This window comes from Vigna unguiculata, chromosome 10, assembly GCF_004118075.2.
Source record: "Vigna unguiculata cultivar IT97K-499-35 chromosome 10, ASM411807v1, whole genome shotgun sequence".
Lineage (NCBI taxonomy): Eukaryota > Viridiplantae > Streptophyta > Magnoliopsida > Fabales > Fabaceae > Vigna > Vigna unguiculata.
Genome location: NC_040288.1, coordinates 40538710 through 40556802, shown reverse-complemented (window position 1 = coordinate 40556802; position 18093 = coordinate 40538710). Strand labels below are relative to the sequence as shown.

The following is an 18093-nucleotide window of genomic DNA, read 5'->3' as shown; positions in this document are numbered from 1 at the left end:
TTGAAAATGCATGTGGATGAAATAGATGGTTGTTTTTGTTGGTCGTATTACAGTGTAATAAGCATAATGTTTGGAACAATTTGCTTGTAATCTTGAAAGACACTGCATTGTGTTTTTGTATGCATTTTGTCAAACACTTCTTTTATAATTGTCAATATTTTGTCACTCATCACACTTGTGAGGAGAGTGAAGCTGAAGCTTTTACAACAAAAAATTCACAAATTCTAATAGGGCATAGTTTACAAAAATATAGAAAGCAATATTGCATAGAAACAAGGATAAACACTACACAAACTGATAAACCCCAAGCACTCATACAACCACACTCATGCACCAAACACAAAAGCCTTCACAGCTTATATTTAATCCCTGAAGCTCATACTTCAGCATTCTCTCTCAGTGGACGTTCTAATTCTTTTTCTTCTGAGATATAGTCTAATCTATCATCAGCCAATGATGTTCCATTATTGGTTTCTGCAGCTAGAGGGTTTCTGAACATTTCACTGTTCTCTATATGAGAAAATTTATCCCTAGACTCTCCCTTGAGTAGCTCCACCACATCAAGCATGGTTGGTCTCTTCTCAGGTAGATCCTGAGCACACATAAGAGCAACTAAAACAACTCTTTTAAGCTCTCCCTCCACATAGTTACCATTTAGTCTTGGATCGGCAATTTCACTAAATTTCTTCTCACAAACCAATGGCAATGCCCAATCAACTATCGATCGCCTCACCGTGGAACTAAGCTTTTCGGTTGGTCTTCTGCCACTAGCGAGTTCTAGAAGAAGAACACCAAAACTGTAGACATCACAACTCTCATTTGCTTTACCTAACATAGCATATTCTGGTGCAAGGTAGCCAAGAGTTCCCTTAACTCTTGTAGTCACATGTGTTGCTCCATCAGGGATCAGCTTGGCAAACCCAAAATCAGCAACCCTGGCCTTGAAATCAGAATCCAGCAACACATTGCTTGATTTAATATCCCTGTGAATGATATGTGGTCTTGCTTGGTGGTGAAGGTACCTGAAAGTAGTAACCTTTATGGATAATAAACTATAGCAGAAGAAGTTCATAAGAAAATTCAGGTTAGTACTCACACAATTCCTTCAGCAGAACCAATTGCGATATTCATCCGGCGATTCCAATCCAGAGAGCATTCGAATGAATGATGTCCGTGAAGATGAGAGTAGAGACTCAGATTTTGCATATATTCATACACAATTAACCGTTCCTGTCCTTCAGCACAGTAGCCACGAAGACTTAGAAGATTCTTGTCTCGTATTCTTGCCAAGGTTTCAAGTTCAACTGTGAATTCTGTCTCAGCTCTGTTGCTCCAAACTTTCAATCTTTTCACCGCAATCTGAAATGGCAAGTTTTTATAAACAATAAAGCGGTTATACTTATACATCCATGGTATTTACTTGCCATCGGCATATAGCTTCAATTATCTAGGTTTTTGAACAGAGGTTTTTTGTAGCATTAACCCCTGAAACTTCTGATCATATTATTTAGATCAGTGACAATAACAACAATAAGCAAATAAATAAAATTTAAAGCATAGTCTTACTTGTGATCCATCCCAAAGTTGGCCCCAGTACACACTGCCAAAGCTTCCCTCTCCAAGCTTGTTGTCATAGTTGAAATTATTCGTAGCAGAGTGTAATTCCTTCAAAGAAAACACTCGCCATGTGGGTTGTTCTTTCCCTCGCCTTGCGCTGCACGAACAAGACTCTTATATCAAACATCTATTGGGCAAAAAACAAAATGAAAAGGCATAATTGAGACCAAAGTTTGGAGATAAAAGATGCACTTTAAGAACTGTGCGAGTTTACGATCAATGAAACATACAACATACACCTTGGTATGTTCAGAGCAGTTAATCATGTTTAAATGCTCAAATCTTCTCTTTTAGTTTTGCTTCTGGAGTTGTTCCTGACAAGCTTAACTAACCCTTAATTGATTCTTCTTAATCAAGAAGAGTCAATATTGCAGAAATTAAAATATCTAACATTTTCAAGATTAAACACAAGACTGAATCATTCCATACAAACAAACATATAATTTGATCCAAAAAAAAAAAAAAAAAACAGAGCAAGAAAAAAGTTAAACAACATTCATGAATTACTGTCATACCGGTTCGAAACTTTTCCGCAGCAGAACCATAAAGCCATAATTTTCACCAACCCACCTTCTCCCTTCTCTGTGCTTTGCAAAACAAACACAGAAAACGCGAACAAAATCAAAACTTGAAACCGACCAACCTTCTCCCTTCTCTGTGCTTTGCAAAAGAAACCCAGAAAATGCGAACAAAATCAAAACTTGAAACCCACCCACCAACCAAAACAGTTGTTGATGTTGTTGTTGTTGTTCCTTGAACCTCGTACTTGTTTCTTAGGATGAAGATTTGGTTCTCAGAGTGAATGCAGATAAACGAACATGTGTTGCATGGAAACAAAGACAAGAAAAGAGGAGGAGGATAATGATGCAATGTTAAAGGTGATTTTAACAGAAACCCATAAGAAAGTGGTAACAGAAAAGAAAAAAAAAAAAAAGCTTCTGTTTAATGGAAGTTAAGGCTCGTTACTCCTCTGGGTCCTTGTCACACTGAACTCCAGCTGTGGAAAATATTAATGTTTTTTAATTATTAAAGAAAACAAAATACGGGTGGGGCCTATTTCTTTTTATAATTTTAATTGTAATTTTGGAGAATTTAATTTGGACATGAATGTCAATCTTAGGATAAAAAATCGAAATAAGGAAGGTCTGTTGCTTAAATAGATAAAATTAACTATATAGCAAAAAAGTAAATGATAAATTAATGTACATTCATATAATTTATTTTAATATGTATAAGAGAAAATAAAAATGGTATAAAAAGATTTTACAATAACTAAAAATTCATTTTAACATAAATAATTTCATTTTCATTTTAATATAATAATTTCGGAGTTGGGAATGTTAGTTCTCTTATCTTTTTTTTTGTCAGATATTTATCTAATTTGTGTTTGAAAATTAACATTTTCATAAAGTTATATATATATATATATATATATATATATATATATATATATATATTAAAAGTAGCTAATTTTCTCTCGTGAAAGAATTTAACTAACTTTTCTATGTTGTTGTTTTTAACAAAATAAATATATCATGTTTCTGCTGTAAGCTTATTTAATGGAATAAATGATTTTTTTTATCAAATATGGTATTGTTGATTATTTAGTCAAAACTCAACGCGGTATTTTTTTTTTTAATTTATTGGCTTATGGATTTGAAATTATTTAACATTCTTAGTTTATAAATTATTAAATTATTGATTATTTGAAGAATATTTTACGACTATATTTGTTTCTTTTCCTCTTTCGAATTTTAGTTGTGTGTGCTTCTATAATTTTTTATTGTGGAGAGACTTATATTAGTGCCGTTAATAACAAAATTAATTAATTAATTGAATTAGGCTTGGTTATTTATACTCTACCATAAATGAATATTTTTTTATTATAATTTTGGCATCAACATAAAATATAATATAAAGAAAAGAGAGAATATGATTTCCTCATACATCTTAAAATCAAACTCTTTGATGCTTTGAAGAATAGATTCTATTCTTTCCACCGAAAACGTTATGGAATAAATTATTCTTATCAAATTACATGTTGATGATGTGATTTTTTTTAAAACATATACTTAGTTTGTACAAGAATTTTGTTTTGGTTTCCAAAAATCTTTCTAATTATAATCTAATGTATCACAATATATTATTATCCATGCATTTTTTTTTTCTGAATTTGAAATCGACCATGCAGATTCCTTTATATTACTTAACAAATTTGCCAAAAAAAAAAACATTATAGCATTTATATCTTATTACTCAATATAGGTGAAGAACACTTAAATTGTTTAGTTGCTATGGGTATACAGAAGGGGTAGTTAGTTCAAGACAAATAGAAGTTAATAAGAGAAGAGTTTGACTTGGTTTTATGAGATTTATTTTTATGTATATTTTGGTCATTTTATTTTTTAAAATAAATACTCTACATACAACCAGGCTAAAATATCTTTAAACTATTTTTTAATCATAAATAAGTATGATTGTATGTGTAATATAACTTTATTATAATTCGTACAGTAATTATCTTAAAATCATATCAATGTTGAATTTTAATTCAATTCCAAACTCAGTTTTTTATAATAATTTATACAATTAAAAAAATATAATTTTTTGAAGAATGTTTTTTTTTTCTAGAATGATTTTAAAATAATTTTCATTAACAAGTAGTATTAATATAAATGAGTATTTTCTGCAGTGGGATCAACTGGTTGGTTTGTCTGGTGCATCATCTTTCACTTAAATAAATGTAGATAATAAATAAAATACTTATATACTTTATAGTAATTATTCTACTTAAATAAATTTATTAAAATAAAAGTATAAACATTGCATTTGTTTTTGTTAATGTTGTCGACATTCAATAGCTCACATATCACTTAGCAATTGAAGTCAACGCAATTTAAATATTTTTTTCTTCTTCTTATATTCTGAGATATATTTTAAAGATAAAACTGTGACGAAGTTACGTGTTTCAAAATAGACAATACTTATAAATCGAGCCTTTTTGTTGTTTTTTCTCAAATATTTTTTTTAGTCCAAGAAGGTTAGAGAAGGGGAGAAAAAAAGGGAGAAAAAAAAAAGAATTTGATGGCCTAGAAACCTTACAAAGAAAATAATTAAAAATTGAAGATAAAAAATATCTTCTCACAGAAATTGATGATATGATAACTTTTATGAAAAAAAAAAGTGGGAACTTAAATACTGAGTGAAAACAGTGACTCTCCACAAGAATTTAAAACATAGTTAGAATCAGGTCCCTTATTTATTTTTTAGTACTATTTGTTTTATGATGTATGGGCTTTTGTTTTGGATTTGTGATCCAACTTTCCTTTGTTCATTTTGGGAATGGAGCTGTGATCCTTTTTACATTGTGAAGTTCACATGCAACATACCTTTTATATATGTATATCAAATAAAATTGGAAGTAAAATTGTTTAACTTTCTTCGTTTTATTTGATTGTGTACTTCAAATATCTATATATAAAGAATATTGTTTTGGTAATTGTTCTGTAACTATTTTTTTTGTATATATATATATATTGTACTACTGATTTTATTTTTATTAATATAAATTATTTTATCTTCTAAATTATTTATTTATTTTTTATGGTTACTTTTTTTAAGAGTATATTTATTTATAAATTTAATAATATTTTAATTTTAATAATGATTATATTAATTAAATTTTTATTTTTTTATAATCATAACATAAAAATGGACACAATATGCGTGAAAGTGCATATGTTTCCACTCATATTTGTAAAAGAAATAACAAATAGTAACAGAAATATTAAATTGGATTGTTGGGCTTTTACGAGGTGCTTGGCAGTTATTAGGCTTTGACCCTTTTCTTAAATCTAATAAAATTTAATATAAAACAAAATGTAGGAAAAAAACAGTCACTCTCAATTTCTTTTTGTGTGAACTTTCCAATATTAGTTTATATATTGTAATTATATAAACTATATAAGAAAAATATCACCAAAAGAGTAGTACTAATGTTGTCTATAAATGTACTATGTTGTCCTAATATGAAATATGACATTTCTTTATAAGACAAGTGATTTTTGTATAAGTGATGGTGAGAGCAAATGATATTTATAAATGATATTTTGATCTATTTATTTATTTATTTTTTATTTACCGTTCCAATTATCCTTAAATTATCACATTATATCATTAAAACAAATCAAAATAGATAATTGAAAGATGAGTTAAAAATAAATAAAAAAGTGAATCAAAATATCATTATCCAGACAAATATTTTGTGTTATACACCAAGAAATATCAATGAAGGGTTTGGACTCATTACTACCATTATAAATAAAATAGAATTTGGATTCTCTGCTGAGTTTTTTTTTTTCCTTTACTGTGCTTTCATAATATACTAATCACCACTAATTTTAACATTTTAAAATATATTAAAAAGATATTTAAAATATCAACACAATGTACTTTTAATGTTCAACAGAGAACAGTAAAAAAAATCAATAAAAAATTTTGATTCTTATAAATACATGTAGTTAAATAAGAGGTAATCGGTTCATAAATTCAATAATGAACACATATTCATAGATTCCAATAACATATTGATAAACCTTGATAACATATTCATAGATTCCAATAACAATTGAACACACACACAAAAACTAATTTTTCCTAAACAACAAAAGTTAGTTAGTTAGTTAGTTGTGTTACAATGAAACTGAGAAACTGAACCGATTATGTAAATCCTTGTGCTGAGTCATGTGCTCCAGCCCAATCGAAAGACAGAATACAAGGTCAGAGACACACGCACGTGAGCTTCACTATTTTCTTTGTCTTCATATTTGGACTGTTGCTTCATCTTCTAAAAAAATTTAATACAAATTGAGGTAGTTATAGTAGTTGACATGTGACACCAGCTTTTGCTGCATATAGTTCCTTTTTTCATAAATATTTTTAATAAAAAAATAAAATATATAAATATAAAAATATTTACTTGTGGCCACACAAACCCAGAAGGCATAAAAAGTCACATGCAACACCAATCACAACTCTGAATTTTTAACTGTTAAAAAGAGAAAAATATGAAAAGAGAAAAATAGGAAGTGGAAGGTGGAAAGAAAGTGTGTGTGTATTGCATAAGAAAAACTAACCTTAGCCAAACTTAGGAAACTCCGTCACCACTCGCATTCTCTGCTTTTAATACCATTCTCCACATTATGACTTCCGCACTTCAAAAACCTATCTCCAACGGTCATGAACGGCGCCGGTAAGCCCTCCGTCAAGCGCAGGGGCAAAAACCACACGCCTCCGGCTAACGGCGTTAAGGTGGCAAACGGCGCCATGGTCAAAACCGCTTCTTCGACGCACTTCTCCGACGCCTCGTTCATGAAATGGACCGTGGCCGATGCTGTCCACGTGGCCACGCACCATTGGATGCCGTGTTTGTTCGCATTGGGACTCCTTTTCTTCATGGGCGTGGAGTACACGCTTTTCATGGTTCCGCCGACGTCGCCGCCGTTCGACTTGGGCTTCATCGCCACGCGCCACCTCCACGCGATCCTCGAGTCGTGGCCGGACCTCAACACGCTCTTGGCCGCGCTCAATACGGTACGTCGTTTACGCTTTCTCAGATCTGAATCGACGGGTTCTTTCTTTCTTGTTTCGGATTTTTCTTGTGGGTAATTGGGAAATGCAAATGGGTTGGTCTCAAAATCTGATATTGCGGCGTTTTTTTGTGTAATTTTTTTTATTCTTTGCATGAATGGCTTTTGAGACGCGTAGGTGTTTGTCGGAATGCAAACGACTTATATCTTGTGGACGTGGCTGATTGAAGGACGCCCCAGAGCCACTATTTCAACGCTGTTCATGTTCACTTGCCGTGGGATTTTGGGGTACTCCACCCAGCTCCCGTTGCCTCAGGTGATGATGATTCATTCAGTTTCTATAAAACCCAAGCACAGACACATTTTTCCTGGTCGTAGTTTTCTCTGATTTCGAATTTTAGTTTTTACTTGTTATTTTGCCTGGTTAATGAATGTTTGTATGACTAAATTCTAATCTTAATCAGAGATCATCACTAAAAGAATCTTGTCAAGCTTTCTCCATTTGATAATACTCACATGCAATTCAAATAATTCTGTGTTGTTTTTCTTTTTCATCACAGTCAACACTTTACCTTGATTCTAACGTTAGTAGGATATCACCAAAAGGGTTGATTGATTACTATATTATCTATCTTGTCCTAAAAGTGTTAGACGTTGTCAGTCTTTGAAACCAGAGAGCAAAAGGGTTTTCATAATAACAGCAACCTGGTAATTATGCAGGTCCAAACGTTTTGTATAACATTTAACTGAAGGGTAATGTTAATGTATGTTGAAACTCTCAAAGATTGAAATAACAGCTGGTGGATGAATTTGTAATTTCAGAAATTTCTTTAGTTTGAGAAAGCTATACAGTGATAGGAACAAGAGGAGATTCAGCAAACAAAAAAACATGTAGAATGTTTTGCTTTTGATTATTCAAACTTTTTCTGATACTTTGATTGGTGAATAGGAATTTTTGGGTTCTGGTGCGGACTTCCCTGTTGGAAACGTGTCTTTTTTCTTGTTCTTTTCGGGGCACGTTGCAGGGTCGGTGATTGCTTCGTTGGACATGAGAAGGATGCAGAGGAAGGAACTGGCTTGGACTTTTGATGTGCTGAATGTTCTGCAAGCTGTGAGATTGCTTGGTACCAGAGGCCATTACACTATTGATTTGGCCGTAGGGGTCGGTGCTGGACTTCTTTTTGATACTTTAGCAGGCAAATACGAAGACAGCAAAAGGAAAGTTGCTCTCACCACAAAGCACGATTTTTCTTGAACAGTGTGCAGAATATGCCAAAAATCATTTAACAAAAGGATCATTGGAAAGTACACAAAAGGGTGAGAGTTTGAATTGTAGAAAAGAAAAGATCAGAGAATGATACTACTATAGGAGGGAGTATCAGAGTATCAGAATATCAGAATAGAAGTAGTCTTAATTACAGTGTTCTGAGTTGAGTCTGTTTTTCTTATTGTTTTGTAAGTTGGAATTCCCTTGCCATGAACCGATGATTAAAGGAATTAAGTTTTGATTATTTCATCAGATTTATTTAAGAATGTGCACAGTAAATGAAGGTAAGATTTTAATAGTTTGGTTGTGTTAAAGTTTGGTTTGAATGTTGTGGTTATTTGCATATGCAAGTTTCTTTTGTTTGGGCAGCAAAGTCAGAGAGATCATAGATAAGATAGACGAATAATCATATAAGGCTGCTTTTGAATAATTCACTGAGTGATGGAAGCATGAAAGGAATTAAAAGATTCTGACTTTAATATTAAAAGAAGCATTTTGGCATGGGTACAAATTTCACGTTCCTGTGACTTGAATTCAAAAGTCAATTTTTTATTTATTGGTGTTGCAACTTCTGATATTAAAAGAAGTATTTTATTATATTTAACGTGTTATTGTTTAGGCAACTGAATTATGAAAATATTTAAATTATTATGGGAAAAGTAAAATCAATTGTTATATTAAAAATTCACATTAAAAATACTGTTTTATTTTTCAATATTTATTGAATTTTATTTAAATTTCTAAGTCCTTGGTGTTTGGTCCTCTGAATATAGTAATATGACGGTGTATAAAATAAATATAAAATTCACGTTCCAATAATAATAATAATATAATAATTCACGTTCCAATAATAATAATATAATAATTCACGTTCCAATAATAATAATAATATAATAGTAAATGATAAGATGATGATTGCATTTGCTGCTCTATATTGATATTTTTTTTTTTTATTTGAGTATTCGTGTCAATTTCACATTCCAATAAATTTAAACTTCAATAATATATTTGGGTTTTAGTTTATTCAAATAACTTTAAAATTTCGGAAGAACATGAACTAAAAAAATATTTTATCAGTCTTGAAAATATTTTGAGTTTTGATAAAGATTCTCACATTGAAGGTCTTAATTTGTTTTCAAAAATAAAGGTATTGAAAGGGATTATAACAAATGAAATTACATACACTTAAAAATATTAAACTTTATATACAGATAACAAGTTCTTTTTTAAAAATGTATACATTGCTTATAGAATATTGTTTAACGTTACTTATACTTATTGTGACTGTTAAAATAAACTTTTCAAAATTAAAATTGATCAAATCATATCTGAAATCAATTTTTCTAGATAAATTGAATGGATTGGCTATGTTATCTATTGAGTATGAGATATTAGAACATTTAATTATAAAACTCTAATAAATATTTAAATCTCAAAAAGGCTGGAGAAGTAAATTATTAATCTAGATTAACACAATTTATATCTGACTTTTCGTCTAAGGTCCTAAAATAAATAGATGTGACTCAAATTACGATAAGAGTGTAGTAGTAAATGGCAAAGTAATGCACACATTACTAAAAGATTGATCATTCATTCTAGCAACAAATTCAAACTTCAAAACACTAATATGGTGATTATGAAATTGAATGAATCTTTAATACCAAAGTAAACTTTCAGCAGAAAAATGAGTCTACATTCTCTACTGTTTTTTGTATTGTTTTCTGTGGAACATTAAAAATACGTTATGTTGGTATTTTAAATATCTTTTTAATATATTTTAAAACGTCAAAATTAGTAGTAATTAGTATATTATGAAAGCGCAATAGAAAAACAACACAAACAAACCCGGTAGAAGACACAATTGAAGAACAACACAAACAAATCCGGTAAAGAATCCAAATTCAAGAGAAAGAGAAAATATGTTTTAGCAGTAACAACTTAAAGAGAGAAATAATGTAGCAAAACCATAGTTTTTTGAAGACCAAGCAGAACCAGACATGGCAATGTTCAATTTAAAGAGTGAATTTATATACAATATACACTATCTATGTACTTAAAACCAACATAAAGTATATGATCTAAATGAATATTTATGAAAAGTATAACTAATCCTCAGACTCAGAATCCAATTCAATTGGACATGTTCCATCATCTACATTGGCTAGTGGATTGTACAAATGAGAACTAGGATCTGTGCATCCTAAAACAAGATTCAGATCGCATCGATCACCCTGCATCAATGTTTTCATTCATCATTAAGAAACTGAAAGTGTTCCAAGGAAAAGAAGTGTGTTAAAGAGTAAAGACACTGAAAAATGGAAGAATGTTCTCACCCCTTCTTTTGTCAAATTACCAATCATAGCACAACTTGCTATAACTGTGTTTGTGTCCGGAAATATTGCCTGCTCACATGCTCCTTCTTTACTCAGTTCATCTGCCAAACCCTGCCATATAATAACAGTACACTAAGTACTAATTTCTCACATAATGTTGTTATTTTGTCGCGTAGTGTTTGATCTGTAGTAGGTATTCATCAAAGTCTCATGTCGAGTAATATGAAGAACATAAAAAGGTATTATAAAAGTGAAAAGTTGATTCAAGATAAATAACCAAAATTCAATAAGATTTTTTAGTATACGAGAAACTTGGGTAGCTATGCGTCATTGGAATGTTTGTAAATATGTAAAAGCAATAGATAGTTGTGTCCATTACCCTATTAAAAAACTCAATTGGCTTGTTCTTTAAAGCCTTGGGAACTTCAAATTGAAGTCTATATGGACCATCCCAGTCTACTCCATTAGTAAATGAGAAGATCAAGTTCAGAGCTGCACAAAAAGAGACGTAAACAAGATAACATTGAATGGTTTTGTCTGCAAAGTATACACAGAGAAACAAGAGAATCATATTACCATGCTTTGGAATGCATATCTGAATGGTATATATTGGAGCATCAGCTTTGCCTCGATCTTTTCTAAGCATAGCCCTTGGCTCACCACCGCACATAATTGGCTGATTAAAACCTCCTGAATCGATGCAATGTTATAATTCAGTTGGAAAAAGAACATGACTAGAAAAACGAATAACTATGACATATAAACTTCCACAGTCTGAGAAAACAGTATATTATGTTAAGAAATAGACTTTAAGTCAAATTCAATCCTATAAAACCGACTTATAAGACAAGGTTTGCATTCACTTATACTATAAAATCGTCTTATTGACCAATCTGTGGTCAATGTGGAATCTCCAAACATATTCGGTTATTCATTACGATTCCACATTAAGCAAAGTTACTTTCTCATACATGTTGTTGATTAGTGTCATTTGCAACAGTTTCGGTGACTCCAAACACAAAATGGTAAATTTCTAACTCAGAACAACAATGTGTAGTTTCTGTCACTTGTTCTTAACCCTTTCTATGTCTGTTCATAATGAATCCAAATATTTTGGTTGCAGAACATTACCGTTAAAAGCAATTCCAAATTCTTCACTAGGGACTAGTTGAGTTGCTGCTGGATTATACAAAAGTTTTAGCTTTTCTCCCTGCCAAAATTTGTAAGAAAATTTACCATTAGTTAATGGATTATGATGCAGTTTTGAATTAGTTAACTCAAAAAGTTACACTTACTGAAGTAGGAGGAAGGCCATTCATTGTTTTCCAATACACAGGAGCTCTTCCAATCTCAAACTGAGCCCATGAAGGAAGCTTGTATCTGCAAACATTAACAGTAGATAATGCCATTCTAATAAGTTTATCCAAAACTAACTTTTATTTGTATAACTTGAAATCATTCACTATTTAGTTTCCAATATGTATAATACAAAAACTGCAAAAATAATAAGTGGTACTATCAAAAAGGGGAATTCATACTCTTGAATTTCCTCTGTAGTTGGTGTTGGTGTTGCAACAGCAGCAGCACTAATCTTTCTGCTAATTTTCACATGGTTTTTCTTCACAGGGTAACTTTTTGGTAATGACACATTGAGAAAAGGACTAGCTGCATCAGAAATTGCTAGTATTAAATTTGAGACCCGAGCTCAACCAAAGGAATTGACAGCACTCTGAATCCAAAATTTTAAAATTATGAGTTTATGGATTTTTATTTTTATATAGTATTTTACTTTTTCATTTTTATGGAATCCGGAACATATCCTCACACTTAAATTTCTGTCAGAAAAAGGATTAAAAAACTAATCGAACAAAAAGATTTTATTAAGGCTACTGTGAGAACACAACAGGTTTTAGATTTATTAAAGTTCTGATGCAATAATTTCTATGTAATGATAGTTTATTCTGATTCCTACAAAGGTGGAGAAACTTTCTTCTTGGACTTTTAGCAGCAATCAAGAAAGATATAAATAAACACACAACAGTACCCATAATAAAAAATTAAGCATATTCAAATCACATGGTCCTTTGCAGCAAAATCTTAACTGTTCATACAATATATTACACACTATTGTTGACAAAACATGGCATAAAAATGAGATAAAGGAGACTTACATAGCGTGTTTGAAATGGTTGGAGGCACAGAACATGGTTGCGTGGGAGAAGAAAACATAGAAGCATTGGTTGCAGCAGCCATTTATGTGTATGAGAGAATATTGAAGAAGAGAAGAGTGATATCTAAGAGAAGAAGAACATGTCCAAATTTATAATAGCCAAGAGATTACAAGAGATAAATAGATATTTTTAAGTTTGCGTGTAAGGGGCATGACAGAGAAATAAAGATTTTTATAAGGAGATAATTGATAGAGCTTCATTTAGTCAAATTTTGTAGATATTTTTTTATTTTTTATTTTTTAACAAAAGATTATCAAATTAAGCACTCATCATATAGGTGTTATTCACAATACTCAAAGTTTGTGTGTGTGTGTTTTAATTGAAAATTTTGATAGTGTGATTAGATCAAAATTTTGAAATATTTTATTTTTAGACAAAACTAATTAAAAACATACAATTCATTATTCAACTCATTAAAAAAATAAGACAACTTTGTTTACATCACAATTTATTATCCAATCGAATTGAGTTAGTGTTTGATTAAATGATAAGTAAAATCCAATCCAATCTAATCTAATTAAATTAAATTAGGTTAGGTCTAATTAAGTTATCAAATAATTTGACCCAATCAACATCCCCATTGATGGTGTGAAACAAGGTTCTCAGATTAATAAGAAGAACTAAATGCAACACTGTATCATATCATTGGTATAAGCAAGGGGGTATCTCTTAATTTTGAACACTGAGAGAAGAAAAAACAAAGTTGTGTTTTTTATATGAGTAATGAAAAGATGAGAACTTTGATAGAGGAATCCCTTGAAGCAATGTGATTCACAACCAGCAGCTTCAGGGTACGTTGCCTTATCCTTCTTTCTCTCTCTGTCTCCACTTGCTTTAACTTCAATTTTTCTTCAAAATCCCATTTTCTTAACACCGGCCACACCACAAGTGGGGTTAGTGTTTTTCTTGGTCACTTGCACTTGCACGTCACAATCAACTTCACCACCTTAAAACCCAAACCAATTATCCCTCCAACACCACTTTCCACAAAACTCAACACAACCATTCAATTCAATTCAATTCAATTCCCTATGGTTCTCATCACCACTCAGCCTAAAAACCCCATTTTTCATGGCTGCACCACCCTCCACCGCTCAATTCCACAGCGGGGTGATAGCACTGTTCTTGGCCTTGGCTCCATTAAAAACTTTAACTTTAACCAAAAACCAACCAAAATTTCCCTTAAAAGCAACCCCTTTACCTATAATCTGGCAGTGACAGCCAAAGCCAAGACCAATGCAGCATTTGGAGAAGTTGAGGCATTGAAACCCAGAAAGATTTTGTTGTCTGAAGTTGAGGTGAAGAGAGAGAGGAGTGTTCTCTTTGGGAGAAAATGGAACACTTTGGATGTTGGCACTGCTGGAATTGTGTTGGCCATGCATGTGCTTTGTCTCTTTGCTCCATTCCATTTCAATTGGCCAGCATTATGGGTGGCTGTGGCTCTCTATGTTGTCACTGGCCTTTTTGGCATCACTCTTTCTTTCCACAGGAACCTTTCTCACAGGAGTTTCAAGCTTCCCAAATGGCTTGAATATTCCTTTGCCTATTGTGGGGTTCTGGCACTTCAGGTGAATTTTGTTTCTTCAAAACATTTCCATTCTATTCTGCTTTTTCTGTATCTTTCTTCATGCTTTGGTTTTTGGTTTTGCTGTGGTGATGATGCAGGGGAACCCAATTGATTGGGTAAGCACACATAGATACCATCACCAGTTTTGTGACACTGAGAGAGACCCTCATAGCCCCACTGAAGGGTTCTGGTTCAGCCATATGAGTTGGCTCTTTGATACCAATTCTATCATAGAAAGGGTATGTATGTAGGTACTGTAAGAATGCTTCTTCTGCATGACCAAACAATGTTGGCTCTTTGTAAATTTATTATGGGATATGTTATGTATGTGCAGTGTGGAGAGGCAAACAATGTTGGTGATTTAGAGAAACAACCTTTTTATAGATTTCTCAGAAGCACTTACCTTTTCCACCCTTTTGCTTTGGGAGCCCTTCTATATGCAGCAGGAGGATTTCCTTTCCTAGTTTGGGGAATGGTACCAAAAGTTTCTTTCATTTTATGTCTGTTCTTTAAGTAGAACACATATCAGAACAAAGAAAATTAAGGACCAATTTGGTAGATTATTTGAATTACACCATTCTTTTATGAAACGCAGGGAGTGAGGATTGTTTGGGTTTATCACATAACCTGGTTTGTAAACTCAGCTTGCCATGTTTGGGGGAATCAGGCCTGGAACACCAGAGACTTGTCCAGAAATAATTGGTATTTTTTTTTCTTATCTTAAACTTGTCATAGTTTGATAACTTGTTGGAGTTCACACGTTGTTTGATCTTATGTAAAATGTGAAATTTCTTAGGTGGGTGGCGTTGCTTGCATTTGGTGAAGGTTGGCACAATAACCACCATGCTTTTGAGTATTCAGCTAGACATGGATTAGAGTGGTGGCAACTAGACATGACCTGGTACGTTGTGAGATTTCTCCAAGCTATTGGGTTGGCCACTGAAGTCAAGTTACCCTCAGAGACTCAGAAACATAGAATGGCATTCAATAGTGATACAATAACCACATGAAACACAGTTTTTGTCCTTGGCCAAGGATCACAAAAATGGGGTTGGAAATAACAGTAAAATGAAGGAAAATAATTTGATAGGTACTAGTTGATGACACAAAGGTTTTGGTTTTGGTTTTGGTGGGGAAATTATTCTCTTGGTCTTTCTTTCAACCATCATGGAACCATCTATATGGAACTAAATTTTGATTTTGGATTCTCTGTAGAGTGTCTTCCAAATATATTTTAAAAAAATTATAATATACCATCATCAGTGTATTTATAATACTCTGATAACACCAAAAAACTCAGTAAAAAAATCTGAATTTGCTAATATTTTCACTATTGACGGATACAGAAGAATATTCAATTAGTATCCTTGTCACCTTCCACATACTCTTATATTATATCTCTGTAACAGTTTCTTTCTTATCCTTCCCTGTTCATACCAACTAACTAGCTACACAGTACTCTTCATCGTGTAATAACGCAAACTGAGTGGCTCTGAAGCCAGACTCGTTTACTCATAATTTCATTACAGACCAAAGTGTGTTTGTTTTGTGTTAGCATGGCTTTTGAAGCATGTGAACCAAGAAGCAATAGTATATACATATCTCAATGCATTTCCAAGCACAAATGCAAAAGTTTTATGGTATTGGTCCCACCACATTTGAATTCAGTGGCATTTTTTAATTATGAACCAAACTTTGTGCACTAGAATCACATGTCACTATTCTTTGCTAAAAAATAAGGATGAGTACACACACCATTGTGCCTAACACGTTCACACGTTCATTTCATTATTATCATGAGTTACACACATTTTGCTTAGAGTTTTGATGCACCGTCCCCTGTTTTTGGATTTCTTTCTTTCTGCTTTCACCGTCCAGTTAAATGTGGGCGATTCATTGTAGACTTTTCGTTTCATTTGTGAGTTGTCATGTTTTTTGTGTCTCACAACAATGCAACAGCAACATGTTCATTGTGGATCTAAAACAGCAAAGCTTCCATAGTTAAGAACTAAGATTGTTCAGAAAGATTAGAGAAAAACAAGTTATTCTTAATAAAAACAACATAATTAGGAAAAAAATATAAAAACGCCCACCGTGGGGCTCGAACCCACGACCACAAGGTTAAGAGCCTTGCGCTCTACCAACTGAGCTAGACGGGCTTCTAAAAATTTAAATAATAATTTACAACAAATCATTTAACATATTTTACTTTTTTTTCATAAAATTACGATGATAAAGCCCATTCAGTTCTTCATATATTCGGCCAGATAAGTAAAAGTTATTACAGCCCAATGGGCCTATCCAATTCCCAATAGGCCGGACCAGGCATGGCCTGTATGATTATGGTCTAAAAAATAATTAAGAAAATTTAATTCGTTTCAACAGATAATTTTACCACTAATTATTTATTTTTAGAACAACAACACTTAACGTTTGCAAAAACATTGAGTGTATACAACAAGTAGTATTTCCCTATAGTTTACTCCAAATGCAATAAGTGATGTGATTAGGATTCAAATTATAGATTAAAAGTTATTCTTACTCACAAAGTAGATTATTATCATTGTAGCATTTATTTGTTTTGAATCATTTCATTATTTGATATATATTAAATAATAATATAAAATATCATTATAAATCTATTTGTTTTGATATTTTCATAACTTATATTATGAACATTAATCCAAATAAAGTGTGGAATTTCTGACATTGTTGAGAAAAAGAGTAGTGCATAATATTACTATTACAAAAGTTAAAAAAGAAAACCCTAATAAGAACCTCGAGCATTGAAGCAACCAAATTTCATAGTTGTGGCAATAATATGAAGAAGAAGAGGATAAAATAAGAGCATGATTTGAGTTTTTGACTTGTATGGAAGAAGAACAGAAGAACACTGCTATTGGTGTGATTTGGAATTTCGAAGCTGTAAAAGAAATGAATTAATAATGATATGAAGATGATCCAATAATAGGGTTTCTATTGCACCACTATCAGTATCATCTTTAATTCAAACTATGACTATTTCAAAATCATCTTTAATTCAACCATTCCTTTTTTCAACTCTCATTATTAAAAATTTTCATATTTCATATTATATGAAAACTTTCTTATAAATTTATTAAAAGAATTTATAAAATATGATTTTTTTTATTTTTTTAAATATTTAAATTGACAGATAATTCCTTAACGAATAATTATTTTTTATAAAACTATAAAATTTGTAAGTATTTTTTATTAAATTTATTGTAAAAAGTATTTTATATAAAATATTTCTAAAAGTATTTCTTACATTAGTATTTTATATAAAAAAGAAAAAGTGCATATCTAAAATGGTGGCAGAAAGAGTTGATTAATAGGTGCAAATATTAAAAATTGTAAAATAGGGTGGCCCATCAGCAATGAGAGTAAAATTGAAAAGTGTTTATTAAAAATTGATTCTGCAACTGATACAGACAAAAAAAAACCCTAAGTAACCCATAACGCACCACGT

General features: G+C 31.7%; 4 protein-coding genes and 1 non-coding gene across 6 annotated transcripts; 2 read left to right on the top strand and 3 right to left on the bottom strand.

Annotated features, from left to right (window-relative positions):
* Positions 1-112: 112 nt before the first annotated feature.
* On the bottom strand, positions 113-2775 carry LOC114166250 (PTI1-like tyrosine-protein kinase At3g15890). 2 transcript variants are annotated; one of them, XM_028050963.1, is made up of 5 exons: positions 2330-2775; positions 2133-2199; positions 1567-1714; positions 1097-1359; positions 113-1022 (listed from the first exon to the last, which is right to left on the bottom strand). In XM_028050963.1, the coding sequence occupies exons 2-5, from the start codon at positions 2168-2170 to the stop codon at positions 377-379; spliced, it is 1095 nt and encodes a 364-aa protein (XP_027906764.1). In that variant the 5' UTR covers positions 2171-2199; positions 2330-2775; the 3' UTR covers positions 113-376. The 2 variants fall into 2 exon arrangements, with proteins under 2 accessions (XP_027906764.1, XP_027906763.1); XM_028050962.1 differs by having other exon boundaries at positions 2334-2775.
* Positions 2776-6712: 3937 nt separating this feature from the next.
* Positions 6713-8770, top strand: LOC114165821 (phosphatidylcholine:diacylglycerol cholinephosphotransferase 1-like). The gene is made up of 3 exons (XM_028050407.1): positions 6713-7209; positions 7384-7521; positions 8155-8770. Exons 1-3 carry the CDS (start codon positions 6856-6858, stop codon positions 8458-8460), a joined length of 798 nt encoding a protein of 265 aa, XP_027906208.1. The 5' UTR covers positions 6713-6855; the 3' UTR covers positions 8461-8770.
* Positions 8771-10378: 1608 nt separating this feature from the next.
* LOC114166102 lies at positions 10379-13184 on the bottom strand. The gene is made up of 8 exons (XM_028050761.1): positions 12977-13184; positions 12344-12470; positions 12101-12185; positions 11937-12015; positions 11382-11495; positions 11185-11297; positions 10806-10916; positions 10379-10703 (listed from the first exon to the last, which is right to left on the bottom strand). Exons 1-8 carry the CDS (start codon positions 13056-13058, stop codon positions 10578-10580), a joined length of 837 nt encoding a protein of 278 aa, XP_027906562.1. The 5' UTR covers positions 13059-13184; the 3' UTR covers positions 10379-10577.
* Positions 13185-13684: 500 nt separating this feature from the next.
* On the top strand, positions 13685-15859 carry LOC114166036 (palmitoyl-monogalactosyldiacylglycerol delta-7 desaturase, chloroplastic-like). The gene is made up of 5 exons (XM_028050689.1): positions 13685-14604; positions 14702-14842; positions 14938-15078; positions 15199-15305; positions 15400-15859. Exons 1-5 carry the CDS (start codon positions 14068-14070, stop codon positions 15611-15613), a joined length of 1140 nt encoding a protein of 379 aa, XP_027906490.1. The 5' UTR covers positions 13685-14067; the 3' UTR covers positions 15614-15859.
* Positions 15860-16689: 830 nt separating this feature from the next.
* Positions 16690-16762, bottom strand: TRNAK-CUU. Its single transcript has one exon. It is a non-coding gene; the product is annotated as a tRNA-Lys (tRNA).
* Positions 16763-18093: the final 1331 nt, after the last annotated feature.

What these genes read in the sequence shown, in the direction of transcription:
- LOC114166250 (XM_028050963.1), bottom strand. Translation starts at nt 2,170, where the DNA reads ATGGCTTTATGGTTCTGCTGCGGAAAAGTTTCGAACCG. An exon ending in AACTTTGGGATGGATCACAA is followed by an intron (nt 1,360 to 1,566) that starts GTAAGACTATGC and finishes TTGCCATTTCAG; the next exon opens with ATTGCGGTGAAAAGATTGAA. An exon ending in GGTTCTGCTGAAGGAATTGT is followed by an intron (nt 1,023 to 1,096) that starts GTGAGTACTAAC and finishes TACTACTTTCAG; the next exon opens with GTACCTTCACCACCAAGCAA.
- LOC114166102 (XM_028050761.1), bottom strand. Translation starts at nt 13,058, where the DNA reads ATGGCTGCTGCAACCAATGCTTCTATGTTTTCTTCTCCCACGCAACCA. An exon ending in AACCATTTCAAACACGCTAT is followed by an intron (nt 12,471 to 12,976) that starts GTAAGTCTCCTT and finishes TTTCTGATGCAG; the next exon opens with CTAGTCCTTTTCTCAATGTG. An exon ending in ATTTGGAATTGCTTTTAACG is followed by an intron (nt 11,496 to 11,936) that starts GTAATGTTCTGC and finishes GCATCGATTCAG; the next exon opens with GAGGTTTTAATCAGCCAATT.
- LOC114165821 (XM_028050407.1), top strand. Translation starts at nt 6,856, where the DNA reads ATGAACGGCGCCGGTAAGCCCTCCGTCAAGCGCAGGGGCAAAAACCAC. An exon ending in TCTTGGCCGCGCTCAATACG is followed by an intron (nt 7,210 to 7,383) that starts GTACGTCGTTTA and finishes TGAGACGCGTAG; the next exon opens with GTGTTTGTCGGAATGCAAAC. An exon ending in CCCAGCTCCCGTTGCCTCAG is followed by an intron (nt 7,522 to 8,154) that starts GTGATGATGATT and finishes ATTGGTGAATAG; the next exon opens with GAATTTTTGGGTTCTGGTGC.
- LOC114166036 (XM_028050689.1), top strand. Translation starts at nt 14,068, where the DNA reads ATGGTTCTCATCACCACTCAGCCTAAAAACCCCATTTTTCATGGCTGC. An exon ending in GTGGGGTTCTGGCACTTCAG is followed by an intron (nt 14,605 to 14,701) that starts GTGAATTTTGTT and finishes GTGATGATGCAG; the next exon opens with GGGAACCCAATTGATTGGGT. An exon ending in CTTTCCTAGTTTGGGGAATG is followed by an intron (nt 15,079 to 15,198) that starts GTACCAAAAGTT and finishes TATGAAACGCAG; the next exon opens with GGAGTGAGGATTGTTTGGGT.